The sequence below is a fragment of the Lygodium microphyllum genome, chromosome 12 (assembly GCF_053477565.2).
Source record: "Lygodium microphyllum isolate KBCC chromosome 12, Lygodium_microphyllum_v1.1.10, whole genome shotgun sequence".
NCBI classification, from domain to species: domain Eukaryota; kingdom Viridiplantae; phylum Streptophyta; class Polypodiopsida; order Schizaeales; family Lygodiaceae; genus Lygodium; species Lygodium microphyllum.
The window spans coordinates 45,158,606-45,173,320 of record NC_141146.1 but is presented as its reverse complement, the minus strand read 5'-3'; the positions used below and the strand labels follow the sequence as shown (position 1 = coordinate 45,173,320).

Sequence of the window (14,715 nt, the reverse complement as noted above, 5' to 3'; positions counted from 1 at the left end):
CAACAACCATAATCAATGACACATTGAAGGAGAAACAAAAAAGGAAAATGAGAGCACTCCATGTTCGGGTGACGGCGCTGAAGATGCATGAAAAAGTGGATGAGGAGGACAAGGTGCTATACACGTTAATGAATATTAAGAGACATGCATGTCTCCGCTTGGAGAATGGGCAAGAAAAGCACAGAAAGGGAGAGCTCAAAAGAGAGTGCACTCATTCTCCGCTTCCCACCCATGGAGGCTAGGAGAGACTTTCTAGCTCAATGTCGTACATTGAAGGGGACCGGTGTGTTTTTGGGTGACGATCTCACACCAACCCAACTAGCCCACATGAGGGAGTGCATGCCGAAAATTAAGGCAGCGAGGGAGGAGGGCAAACTCGCCTTCTACAAAGGAGGCAGAGTGGTAGTCATGGAGAGGTGCCACAAATGACAGCGTGAGACCTATGGGACTAGCCTTGCAGTGGAAGTCTAGAACTGTAATGGAGCCCTCCGATTGGATGTGAGAGCTTTTGAGGAGACATTCAGAGGGAGAGATATAGTATTCGACTAAGAGACACATCAGGGACCATACACTACACTTGCACGAGTGACAGGCTATAGGTGGGAGTCACCTTGCAAGAAGGACACACGCACAGACCACAGCAATCGTCGCGGGTCAAGAGGAGTGGCAATGTTATTCAGAGCGGAGCAACAACAGATGCTCCAGGTAGTCCGCAGAGATGAGCAGGCTAGATACATGTGGGTGAGAGTGTGTGGTGAGGAACCACTTTGTATATTGCCATATGCTATTTCCCCCCTATGACGTCCCTATACGGCCCACCCAAGAGACAATCACCATATGTGGCTTTGGATGAGGATATTTGGGGGTTCTCGAACTTTGTATATTGCCATATGCTATTTCCCCCCTATGACGTCCCTATACGCCCCACCCAAGAGACAATCACCATATGTGGCTTTGGGTGAGGACATTTGGGAGTTCTCAAAGGAGGGAGAGGTTGTCTTACTAGGAGACTTTAATGCAAGGACAGCCTCCCATCAGGTGTCTTTCTTTGATGCATCTGAGGAGATGCTACAGGAGCAGGATGTGTTAGAGCTATAGTTGGAGAGGACATCTCAGCTTATGGGGGAAGTCACCGAATATGGGAGATACCTTGTGGAGATGGGCACATGGCCATTCTCAATGGCCTGGCTAGATAACCCCTATCCGGCAACTTCACATGTTATCCTCACCGACACAGTGCCAACATAGTAGACTATGTTCTTGACCCACCGATGCTGATATCTCACATCCAAGACTTCTCAATATCCCCACGCCTTCTCGGAGTTGCAATGGATCATGCCTACCTATCATTCACCGTCAACCTCCAATTCACTAACACACTCAAATACCTCCAATTCACTAACACACTCACACCCGAGATACCTCTTTTCCAGAGAGACAAAGGATACCTATGAGGCGGAGATCGTTATTGTTACATGATGCAAACCCCGACATTCCATTACAAGGCTAACTGAGCAATTCAATGAGGCCCTACACATCGTTGCAGGCGTAACCCCACACTCATGATCCACACAGAGAGCCTCCATCGGGGTGACACCTCGAAATAGCTGGTATAATGATGAGTGCTGTGAGACCAGAGCACGCCTACCAAGAGAGATAGCACTGGGATCCACTACCCACAGACAAGCACAGATACTCTTTAGACGCCTCACACGATGGAAGAAGAGAACATTCTTGGCCCACCTAGAGCGAGACCTATATCAGTTATTCTTGAGCCAGGACTATGGAGAGGCTTGGAGGCTTTTCAGAGAGCATTGCCCGACCACACCTATTACGTCCACTGTTGTATGGGAGGACTATGCAGCTAGTCTTTATATTGTGGAGGGTCAACTACCTCTTCCTGACACACTTGAGCCTTGTCCAGAGACCACCACTTTCTTTACAAAAAGTGGGTCCGAGAGGCCATTGAAAGACTTAGCAGAGGAAAGGCACAAGATCATGATGGATTAGTAGCCAAGCACTTGATCCATGCTAGAGATTTGGTGGCAGGATTCCCAACTTACATGTTTAACAGAGCCATGTGTGAAGGCCTACCAGAAAACTAGAGCACGAACAGTATTGTGCCTATCATCAAGTCAAGGGACCCTACTCTACCCAGTAACTATCGAACTATCATGGTTGGGCATACTTTGGCTATGTTATATACTTCCATCCTTGAGCATGAGTTAAGCAGGTGGGCAAAGATGTGAAGTCTTAGAGCACAGGGACAGACTGGCTTTAGGAGAGCTTTCTCCACATTGGATCACATCCTCACACTCAGAGCAATCACTGAGGAGGGAAAACCCCATGGCCAATGGACCTACTGCTGCTTTGTGGACTTCCGCAAAGCCTTTGACACAGTATCGAGAGACAGGCTGATAAATAGATTGCATGCCATGGAAGTACCGAAAGAGCTCAGTTGGGGTATTTTGACACTGTATGAGAGAGTTGTGGGCATAGTCCGGACACCTGAGGGCCTTTCGGCACCTATTTACTCCACCATTGGGGTGAAGCAACGATGCCCCCATTTGGCCTGTACATTGATGGGATTGCTGATTACGTTTCATAGGAAGGAGATAGAGGAGCTCCACTAGCTGGCACTTGGATAGCTCTTCTATTCTATGTAGATGACATTGTATTGATAGCTGACTCTCCAGAGGGTCTACAGAGACACTTGGATGCACTACACTCCTTTACTTTGGATAATGGGCTTTAAGTGAACCTTGGTAAACCCAAGGTCATGGTATTTAATACTATGCCACAGTGGGTCAGAGATTAGCACCTAAATTCACATATGGATCTGAGGAGTTGGAATATGTGGATTCTTACACATACCTGGGAGTCTTATTCACAGGGCCCACCTTTTCTATGCAAGAGGCAATAGACACTAGACCAACTCGCAGATACACAGCACTAGGTGGTTTGGAGAGGATGTGCTCACAGGTGCAATTCCACGAACCCCGCACCAAGCTATGGCACTTCAATACACTAGTCACATCCACACTACTTTATGGAGTACAGATATGGGGACCTAGTCTTAACCACTGTAGCAGATCAAGGCGCACTTATGATGGATGGAGGTCGATGGAGAAACCCCTAGTGTCCATGATATCCAGGATGATCAGATGTAAGGCCTTAGTGCCACATGAGATCATCAAAGCCAAGCTAGCAGCTACACTAATTGTGGTAGAGGCCATCACCCGATTGGTCGCATACATACATAGCCTATGGGACTTACCCAGACACAGATATGAACGGTTGGCCCTTAAGTCCTCCACGCAGCTTGCCAGAGAGGGTGATACTTCATCTCGGTATGCACAGCTATAGGCCTAGTTTGAGTTGCATGGCTTTAGCATGGACAAGTTAGCCCCCTTCCAATACTCCCTTGATGCACTATCTCTTGATCTGAGCATGTTACACATCCGCAAGATCATCAAGATGGATCATATCCAATTGGATATAAGGCAGACATGGTTGATGCCAGGGCAGGAGCTAGGGACAAAGATGGCTTTCTACCACGAGCATTTCCTTCATACTACAGATGATGGATTTATTATTCACATGAGATACATGGACACCCACCTTTCCCATGGGATCAAATGTACAATTGGCCAGTTGCGCACCACCTCACATCAGCTAGAGATTGAAGACTGGAAGATATAGATCCATCCCACCAGAGGAGCACATATGCCAGATATGCGAATTAGAGCCAGAGACAGAGGAGTATTATATCTGTCGTTGCCCAGCGTATTATGAGGTCCGTGGTCATTTCCACTGTCTCTTTAGAGACGGATTTGGACCACTATCCAGAGTCGTGGATTTTGCCGATCAGCGATGCCTTGGCCTCTTTTTCCTTGAGATACAATGGCTTCATGGCATGCGCCTCATGAGTACAGCTGCTCCAAGACATCAAGGCCCTTTATAGAGGAACTTCACAGACTTCTTTGCAAAGGAGACTCAGAAGACTTCAATACAGTTACAGCCACAGTCCACACGAGAGCCTCTCTCACCGCCACAGTCCACACATAGACGAGTACTAATTGGTCGAGCCATTCAGCTTAGCCGATCCAAATGTCTTAGGCCTCGACATAGACACGGACAACACCTTCATAGACGGATATAGGGGATTCTTACTCGGGCTAGAGCTAGGTCTTTCATACCCACATGAGATTGTACCATTTGGAGCTCATTGTTACTAGATAGAGCTCTATGTTTTACACATAGCCATAGTTAGTTTCCTTTCTTATTTTGCTTTGTGCTACATACATATTTTGCCCAAACAATTGTACCATCATACACATGATTGTAACTCATGGTCTCATAGGTCATTTTGGCCTTTTGTAGACATTAATATATCATTCCATTTTATTTCTCTCTTCATGAAGATAATTGTATTAACTAGCAATATTTACATCAGACCATCAGGTCAGCTAACATAAACAAACACAAATTAAAGGCTACCAAGACTACAACACACAAATATCACACAGAATGGATAGTTGGTGTGGAGCGAACTATATCCATCTAGGGACTAACAATGTCAGGACCTAAATCAGCTCATACCATAGAGGAGATCTGACATAACACCAAACCGCGAACACGACCCACATGACCATGAAATACTAGAGGCCTAAATCAAAAATAAAGGCATTCGGAGTATGTCAAATATGCCACAGAGCTATCAATCTAAGGACATGGAAGAGGAAAGAATAATCTGATTGCAAACTAGACACGGAAGTCATCCTTCCCATATTCCAAGAACAAACTTATATCCACTCCTGAGTCGCCAAAGACGACACATGGGAAACAGAACTCCAAAACTCTCGAGCAACAGGGCAAGAGACAAAAAGATGAAGCAATGTCTCATCACATATACTGCAAAATACACAACCATCAACATAGATCTTGCGAGCATGAAACACATCCCCAGTTGGAAGACTCCCAATAAGCAACCTCCACATGAATACTTTACCCTGATAAGAACCTTAGACTTCCAGAGTTGGATAAATCTCTCCTGCTACTTCTTTTTACTATTCTGAATATCCCATAAATCATTAGCCTTTCTAGTGACCATCTCCTTGCCTCCACCATCTAATGATATATCTGATTAGCTAACCTCTTCTCGAAATCATAAGGAGGCACAAACATCCGATCTCGCCAAGGAGACGATGGTTGTACCGTAGGGAAATCAGAGAACCTTAGAAGCCTGTCTTGTATGGATGACCAAATGTCACGATATCCTGAAGGCACCGGAAAGTGCTAACGAATACGCCGGAAAGAATAAAAACGGTGCTGCCCAAGAATGACACCATCATGGACTGTCTGCAAACTCCAAACAAGCCATCCGATTAAACTTGTCTCGCTGCAAATCTTTATCAGGTCTGATATTAGTCATCATCTCTGATCTAAAGAGCAGTGAAGAGTAACATCAAGAATAGTTCAGACTGACATCAAGAACAATGGAACAAGACTCGAGATGCATAATAAGTAAAATCAAGATACAATGATACATGTAACTATGTCATGTGAATAATCTGTTAAAACTCCAAAGTCCAATGAGCATTGAGCACTGCGTAGTATATACAAGTCTGTATCTAGTAACTACTGAGTAATAAGTATCAATACCAATGAAGAACTAGCAACTATAATCTGGACTTTGCAATGCTAAACCAACCCCTATTTATCATGAGTCATGACTCTTCTGGACTCTGAGCATCTATGTACCATCTCCTCGTCCAACTCCGAACATCCTTATCGAGAAGTTTATAAACCAACCTTAGCCTTACTCTCGGCCTCAGACTCTAGCTCTAACTCTGTCTGTGATGCACGACCACGTCTGGCCCTCACTCTAACCCTCCTCTCTGCGCCAGTCTCATGGACCCATGCCGATAGCTCCTCATAGAGCATGGACTAGATATCTCCCTCCTCCTATGCTATCTGCGGGATGCCATGCACCTTCTCTATATCAATCTTTTCAACATTCACCTATAAAGGTGAATGAGACAAAGATATATCATATGACAGAAAATTCAACATCTTTAATGTTTATACATATCACAATTTGCAATCCAACTTCCAAGCAATGACAAGTATCAAGGTTAAAAAGTTAATTATACATAACACTAATCATTACCAATTTACTTGTGAAGGCTCAAGGGACAAAGCGATCCTCTCAAGACGCTGGAGATTACAATGGCAAAACACTAGACGCTCCAATAGGGTAGTTCTGAGCTTGTTTCTCTTTTTGTTCTCGAAGAGCGTCCATGTGCTCAAGTTTCTCTCAACAGGCCCTGAACTACAATCTTCAAAGAGAACCCAAATGGCAATGCGTTTGTATTCAAATTTAAGAGATTAAGGTTAAGTAATTGGCAATTGATAATATTCAATCTTCAAAATCAACATTTGAGTGGACAATAGATTATAGAATCTATTACCTAGGTTGCATCATGCATTAGATAATCCAGACTCAAAATATAAAAGTCACCAATCACATACCAAAGTAGAAGCACAATTGCCATATTTCTTCCACCAAGAGACAGGCTAAACCTATATCTCTTGAAGTCTAGTTTTAAATCAGCCAAAATGAAGAGAATGATCGCGGAATGCCAACAAATCATCCTCTACTCTCCTCATCATATCTACATCATCCCCTATGAGACACCTCATGTACTCCATGAAGCTCTCCTTTAACTCCTCCGTAGTGTATTGCTCCTCGCTACGCCAAAGGGAATGCAAGATATGTGCAACATCATGGATTGGTTGACGAAACCAATCCCATCATACTTCCCATTCCACGCTGTATAAATCTCATCAATCCTTCAGAGCGAAGGATGATGGATCATAGATAAAATAAGTTTAAAAGTTAGAAGTTAGAATAATTATAGGGGTAAAAGTTAAACAAAAGCTTACTTATCTTGGGGTAAAAAGCTGTTGCGAAGCAAGGCATCACCAAATTTTATTTAGATACTCATATAGAAGGCCGAAAAAACTCCCCTCCAAAACAATGATGTGCAATACAATGTAAATAAGAGTTAGACTTTTCACTAATGTCTCTACCTTAACCCACCAACTTTCGTTTAAAATATTACACCTAAAAGCAAGAGCCTTTGGAGGCTCTCTCTCTCGCTCCATGTGAGCCAATCCTCGCATGCAATGATCCATATCAAACAGACCCATATCAACCTCTCCAATACAATAAACATATAAGAAAATCTAGTAGTAGATGCCTTTAATAGCTCAAGTGTGCTATTGGCTCGAAACATGCTTCTGACGGATTGAATCTTCTTCATAAATCTTACCATGCTTGTTGCCATATTGAAAATATCATCCACCCAAGACATTTTTCCAACATATTGAATAAGCAAGTCAAGGCAATGGGATGCACATAGAGTCCATACTATCCTACGAAACTCCTCCTCAAGCATATCTCCCATAGACGCACAATTGCTTCTATTATCTGTCACCACCTATACCACATTTTAGACTCCTACATCAATAATGGCATGTCGCATGTACTCCCAAATCAAAGCTCCTGTGATAGTAAGACCTGAACACCAGGCATCAATGGCCTTAGTTAACATGATGCATTTGCACTTGGACCCGATACAGATATGGATGTATTTCTCTTTTATAAGCCACTGGCATTTCCAAGTTGCCTAGCCCCACTAGGTCCACTAGCCTCTCCTTGCCCCACTTGTGCTTCATTAGTCTGATGTGGTATTGGATGAGAAGATTCATCCTCTTCTAGCTCAAAACCCAAACGCTTTCGGCACCAAAAATGGAAACTTACCGTTACTTCTATCGCCACATTTCTGCAAGGCTCGATATCTTTGTTGAAAAAACATGCCAAGTGGTCTTTCACACGTGTTACACTCCCTAATTTCTCCAATCCACAATAGTTGCACTGCCACTTCTTTGATCCATCGGAGCTCTCATATACCTTGATTGGAGTGACATACCTCCAATATGGATTCGCCACCATGATTTGATGATTATCCTTTCGATAATGGATTATGGGATGAAAAACAGGAAGTAGAAGAACAGGAGGAGAAGGAGGTGGCGGTGGCAACGGCAGCGCGAGAGCTGGAGAATGAGAAATCATCCTGAGGAGGCAAATTCCAACACACACAATTGCGTCTCACTACTACTCAAATGGTGCCACCCGTGCAAAGTTCACTTGGCCAAAGAAGTAAGAAGACTAGTTGTTTTGCAAAAGCTGGAGCTAACAACCCCTAGGTCTGCCCATCAGTTTTCCAACTTACACACAATTCTACACATAATCTCACACACATTCCGCACATAGCTCTACACACATCCTCTCTCAAACCTGCCACCGCCTCTCTCTGTCCTTTCTACTATTTTCTACAAATCTTTTGAAAAAAAACGTTAATTTTTTAATTTGGGGATTTTTAAAAACTTGTGTGATTTTTGGCATGTCTTGTCTATCTTCACAATTTTCAGCTACATAGAAAAAATCACAAATCAAAAAACTGCAAAAACCCTAATTTTTTAGTTTGGTGATTTTTCAAAAGATCCATCTTACCCATCTCATCCTGAATATCAAAGAGATTTTCAATCCCATACACTCAATGCTCAAAATTTTGGGGATTTTCAGTCAAACTACACAATGTTCGAAATTCTGGAAATTTTCATAAAAATTTTTGGGGCTTTTGCTGAAATCAACTCCCGTTGGTGCTGAAATCTTGTGATTTGTTACTATTATTGGTCGTTGGCTATATGTAATCCTGAATTTCTGCAATTTCTCGAAATTTACAAAGAAAATTTTGGGGCTTTTGACTTTCATGCCTTCAAAGGCACACTCCATATGATGCTACAACATTCGATGGCGGTTATGATTAGTTTGGGCACAGAAATTGAGGCCTTCATGGCCACTGTTTGGCTACACAACAATGTTTTAGCACTTGATGATTTTGGTACAGCAAGTACTCTTGTTTGCACTTAGACCTTGAAGAGGATTTTGTACTCTATGTCTCCTCCATGTTGGAAGTCTTGTTTACAGACTCCATTCAATTTTGACTCAGTATCATAGGGAATCACAATGATATTCTTGGCATCCTCACCAATGAGGACAAATTAGATGGTACAAAATACTCCCTCTAGAGTTTCATGATTCGGAACCTCCTTGGTGGCCAAGAACCTATGTGTCTATGTCACGGGTGATGAAGTTTGACCTGCAGCAATCGCTCTTGGTACACCTCCCATGCAAGGACGAGGTAGTGGACAGCCTGTTGTTGCCCTCATATTACACCTAAATAGAAGCAATGGGATTCTAGAGATGCACAAGCTTTGTCTTCGCTATCTCTATGCTCGGAAAAATATGGCTCTACATTCAGGTGATTCGACTATGCTTTCTAGGTACAAAGGGAAAGGGAAGCAACATGCAAATCAGCCCAAGCTGATGTTTGGGTCAGCAATGCTACATATTAGTCAATGAAAAAGGAAAATGCCACTATTGCAAAACGCCACATCATTACATTGAAAAATGCCAAAAAAGGCTTGCAAAAGAGAAGAAAAAGAACTATGGTATGGCTATCCAAGAGATATCAACTCATCGTATCACTACTAGTGATATATCAGCCAACCTTATGGAGGAGGACTATGCTTTTCTTAGATGCAGTTATGATTCTTCTATGAATGGCTCAGCCTTTTATGCAAAAGAAACTCAGCATACTTGGTATTTGGATAGTGGTGCATCATGTCATACCACTTCTATGAAGCGCTTATTTTCTTGTTTGCATTCAGCCCCTTCTACAATAAGGTATCTTGTGCCAACAACACTTCTTATGCATGGGTGACAGAGAGCATAATTATGTAGTGAAGCTTTCTAGCACATTGTGCAAAGGTCTCTTTCTTTTGTGCCACATTGAGCTGAGGGTGATGCTGCAAATGCAGCAGCAGCAGAGGTTGTTCAAAGTTATCGTTAAAAGCCCCACAAAGAAGAAGCACCTTGTGTATGTAAATTTGGTCTCACTGGTTAGTTTTGCCTCTAGGAGACATTAATCCCTCCCTCCCTCCCCTCTCTCTCTTTCTCTCCCTCTCCTTTGCACTCTACCAAGGCATATCCATGTCACTTTCCTTATACATCTGCCGGTCACATGGAAAAGTTTTTCTAAACTTTCAAGTACTTTATTAGTCATCCCATAGAGTAACTGTGATCTGGTGCCTACATAGTCATGATCTGCATGCCTAGGCTCTAGAAATGAGTTGAACAAATGTGGCACCCCTATGATGGTCATGACTGGTGTGGACAGCTACCCTATGCTTCCGCAGCACACCTTCCCTTGTGGATTGCTCAAAGGCATCGAAATGGAGGATCCAGGCTCAATGCTTCCACGGCACATCTTCCCTTGTGGATAGCTCAAAGACATCGAAATGGAAGATCCTGGCTCGATGTTGGGAAATCATTGAAGAAGGCACCCCAAGGTTAGGGCATGGCTCACACATGCATGCATTTTCAAGTTTGAGTAGAGCTATGTGTAAATTTGTAGTTAAGTATTAAAGAACTATGTGGTTGTTACATGGGAAACCAGCTAGTATTATAAAATCCGTTTGAATAACATATCACCAAATATTGCCTTTTACGAGATTATTTTGCTGGTTCTTGGATGTAGGCTTTGAATTAATGCCAAATCTATATCGTCTTTCCTCTACTTCTTCACGTTACTTACTTGTATTAACTATTTGGCAAAATGTGAAAGCTAGGGCAAATACTGAGTATTTATAGTGTGCAAGCTTGTAAGGTTTTCTTACATTCTGCTACTGTATATACTTTTGCTTCATATATCATTTGCAGGAATTCATTACCAAAATCTTGTAGGACTTCATCACATACTCTTGAAGGGGAATGTTAAGTCTTCTATAGATACTCAAAATGTTTCCAGTTCATGCATTTGTGCAGACTTGCAAACAAAAGGAACATAGGAAAGGGGAGAGCAAAAGGTGATATAAACTGCAATTCCAATTAAACTCCCCAAAAGCTAACTGAAAGTTTGGAGGAACAAAATCTATTGACATGCAGAAGAGTCTTTTCTATATAAAAGCAAAATCACTAGATTCAAGAAAGAAGCACAAACTGTCTTGATTTAGAGCATGGTCTTTTATCTCGACACTTGACAACTCATCACAAGCAACATCCATGGCCCCCATCACCTGTAAATGCAATGTTTTGAGTATTATTTGCAAATAGCTACCTTAGCATTCAAAGTTGAAAATGGAAACAGCACATAAACCTACACACCACTCGCAGTTGTTTTTGGTTCGCTGCAATCTTGAGTTTTTCCATATCTTGATCCAGCTTCCGTCTCCAATCCAAACATAAGCTCTCCTCCTATCCAAAGAAGAAAAATGACATAGGTCTATCAAATTCATGTTTACACTTACCATAAAACAATGCCCAGAAAGAATCCAAAAGTATTTCCTGTTATTTTCCAATTGACCTGTGGCTCCTGCAAGTACATTCTGGTTGGAAAGTATTTTAAAAGCATCTTTGAAGCTCTTGGACCATCACCCTTGAAGTCTTCACCTCGAGACATTAAACTGTCCTACAGACAGAAGAGCACAAGTAATACCATCTGTCAATGTATAAAATGTTCTAAATTAATGAGCCAATAAGAGATGTACAAGCTGGTGACTCACCAGAAAAGGAAGATCCAGAAGTGCACTTAGGTTGTTGCCAGATCTTGATGAGCTAGAACCTCCCTGAAGACCTCAAGGCAGTGCAAATCCAACAAATTTACTGTTAAATTAGAAGCTGTTGCACTGGACATAAAAGTTAAGCAATGCCAATCAAGAAATATGTCTTATACTGGATTCAATCAGAATGTAACAAAAATCATCACTTTCTAAACTTCCAACAAACAACTTCCTCCAAAGAGATGGACTGAATCCCTGAGTAAGAAACATGAATCTAGAAGCAGACTTTGTTTGTTGTGATAGTGATTCACCAACTGCATTTTCTAAACTCACTTAAGTACCATCACCAAGAAGCAGCTCTGTAAACTGTGAGTTAAAAGGAATGAAAAAACCCTCAATGTGAACAACAGGAGAGTACTGCTGCACTTTTCCAAGTACCAGACCACTTCCAAAGCACCCCTTGTGAAACTAGTCCATTATTACGACTGCAAAACCTATGTTGTTGAGTCAACTGTCGTCTTCCCAACGAATTAAAGGCATACCGCTCATTCCCTTTCCTCAACCGATGTGGATGCACTGACATGCAAATGTTAAGAGTTTCACACATACCCTAAGTTTCATCAGGAACTCCCATTTCAGTTTCACCTTGCTGCTTGAAGATCAATGTAAACTACTTTCAAAGTTTGCATCCATGCAGTTGTGCACACTGTGTGCTGCAGGTGCTTAGGAACTTGTGTGCTCACAGTATCAATGTGCTAGAATTAGATAACAGTGAATTTAAGACAACCCCATCTATATAGATGGGGTACAAGGGGAGGCTCGTCTTGCAAAAAGTAAATGGCACCTTATCTTGTGAAAATGGAGAGAAGTATTGATAGTTGCATGTCATCCTCCTCTAAGAAACTTATCAGAGATCACATATTTGCGGGTGAGAAGTTTATGCATCATTTATGACTTGGGATTTAACAATGTTTATCAAACCCTAATCTCGCACAAGAAAAGCTTGAGCAATGCCCATATCTTATAACCAATGCACCTAGAATTGAGGCTGGCTCGTGTGCAATGGTCGGCTTGGAGGCCCTACCCATCCGCTAGGTACTGGAGCCCACATCAGGCCGCTCTAAGGTATGGGAGATTGTAGGGAACCTCACTGGATGGCATATCTGGAAGTCGTGGTGCCAAGAGGTTTTTGACGGGAAGAGACTCTCTGCATAGGCAACTTTAGCAGAGCTCTGGACCTCCATCATCCACTCCCTTCATGGTCAATGGGACCAGGTGCAAGGCGAGTCTCGAGCTCATCAGGACCTCCGTTTTCATTTTATGCACACTTCGCGTGGCCAAGACCTGTTTTTCGTGATGCAGGCAGGCAGCCCCAGATGGCAATACAACCCCCGCCTCCATGGCTTCTTGCCCCCATCCTCCCTAGATTGCCCTGAGAGGCTTGTATACTTTATATATCTGTGACTCTGCATCAGCTCCAGCTAGTCTGTCGAGCATGAGCACTTCTTTGTATTCAAGGTTTTTTCTGAAGTAATATAATTAGCCACAATTTATTTGCAAAAAAAATGCACCTAGAAAAAGGTAAACCATGTCTGATACAAATGCACACACAATCCTATGGAAAATTTTCACTTCAATCTCTTCTTTGTCTCATAGTGCCATATCTTCACATCCAACTGCTGAATGGAAAATATCTGCATCCAATCAGTGAACACTGCATACTGAGATCTAATCACAAAACATAGAACCCAAGCCATTGAAGATCAATCGATGTACAATTAAACTGCTAGGTTTGTTTATTCCCATTCATATCACTTCAATGAAGGAGCTTCTAGGGTAGCCTGTTCAATCCATCCAAAGTAATCCATCCATAACAGCTGCTGTTGTGGATTATCTTAAGAATCGCAAGGCTAGAAGTATACAAATGGCTGCTCTCACTGGGTGGCTTTAAAATCTTTGACACTGTATCCCATGACGCATTTCCACAACCTGTGTGCTGATTAGAAACCTAACATACTCTGAACAAGGGATGTTCACGAGAATTGTCATGATACTCCTCTGCAATGGTACTAGATCCTACACTACTGAATCCTAATTGTGGCCCTAGAATTTATGCGCATCATTTTGAAATTTGACAACAGCTGTAAACCTTGTTATAATGTTTACATTAGAGAGAGTGAATGTCAGTTCAGAGTTTTCAGAGGAAAGTTCACAAGTTTAGATAGATCTCACCCGTATGTGAGTATAAGTCAGTCAATAGACTACACATGCTTCTCAATCATCTGAGCAAAAATTCTTCTAAGAAGACTACATCAATATCTTCAAGACCAAACTTCTTCAACAAACCTGCCCTATTAAACCCACTAGACTTCACTTCACCCAGTTGAACAAACAAACAATGTCAGCAATCAAAGAACAGCAATACCAACCCATCAAAGTCTCCAAGGATTTATGTCCGACTCTTCAAAATTCAACAACAATGCATGCTCTTAAAACAGTTTTTTACATAGAAGCTCGTTAAAATACTGCTTAGAAAAACAGCCAAAATCACATACCATTTGCTGATCGAATTTCTTGGGGCTCATTTATTTTTGTAAGTTGAACATGTGTAATTTCCTAATTTCACTCATCTCTCACTCTCTCCTCTCTTATCATAGAATCTTTATTGCCAATAATTCATCCATTGAGGTCATTTATGACTGAGTTATTTCATCATATCAAAGCTCAAAACTCAGTTCCTTATAGAGAAGGTATGAATAAGACAAAATCAGACAAAAGTAACAATGGCATGTGCATCTCATAGAAAATAATATAACTACCTTCTCTTTTGGAATTTCTGCTGTATAAGATCCAACAATTACAAGTTTGTTGTTGTTCTTGTCAAGTTCCTCCAATCTTTTATAATGTTCAATATTCCCCATCATAGACTTTTCCACATCTTTGATGAGAATGATGAGTGCTTCCTTTGATGCCTCCTCATTTGAGATCTTTTAAAGGTGACATGATAGAGGGGAAAAAAAATCA

The 14,715-nt window shown here is 41.9% G+C and overlaps 1 protein-coding gene across 5 annotated transcripts in view; it reads right to left on the bottom strand.

Moving 5' to 3' along the window:
- The window catches only part of LOC148027703 (uncharacterized), a 151,840-nt gene that overhangs the window by 75,154 nt on the left and 61,971 nt on the right, over positions 1–14,715 (bottom strand). For all 5 annotated transcript variants that reach the window (XM_087689405.1, XM_087689406.1, XM_087689407.1 and 2 more), the window contains 5 exons: positions 14,511–14,678; positions 11,695–11,757; positions 11,496–11,600; positions 11,297–11,386; positions 11,133–11,208 (listed from right to left, as the gene is read on the bottom strand). In XM_087689405.1, coding sequence (XP_087545531.1) covers positions 11,133–11,208; positions 11,297–11,386; positions 11,496–11,600; positions 11,695–11,757; positions 14,511–14,678 — 502 coding nt within the window. The remainder of the gene's footprint in view (positions 1–11,132; positions 11,209–11,296; positions 11,387–11,495; positions 11,601–11,694; positions 11,758–14,510; positions 14,679–14,715) is intronic.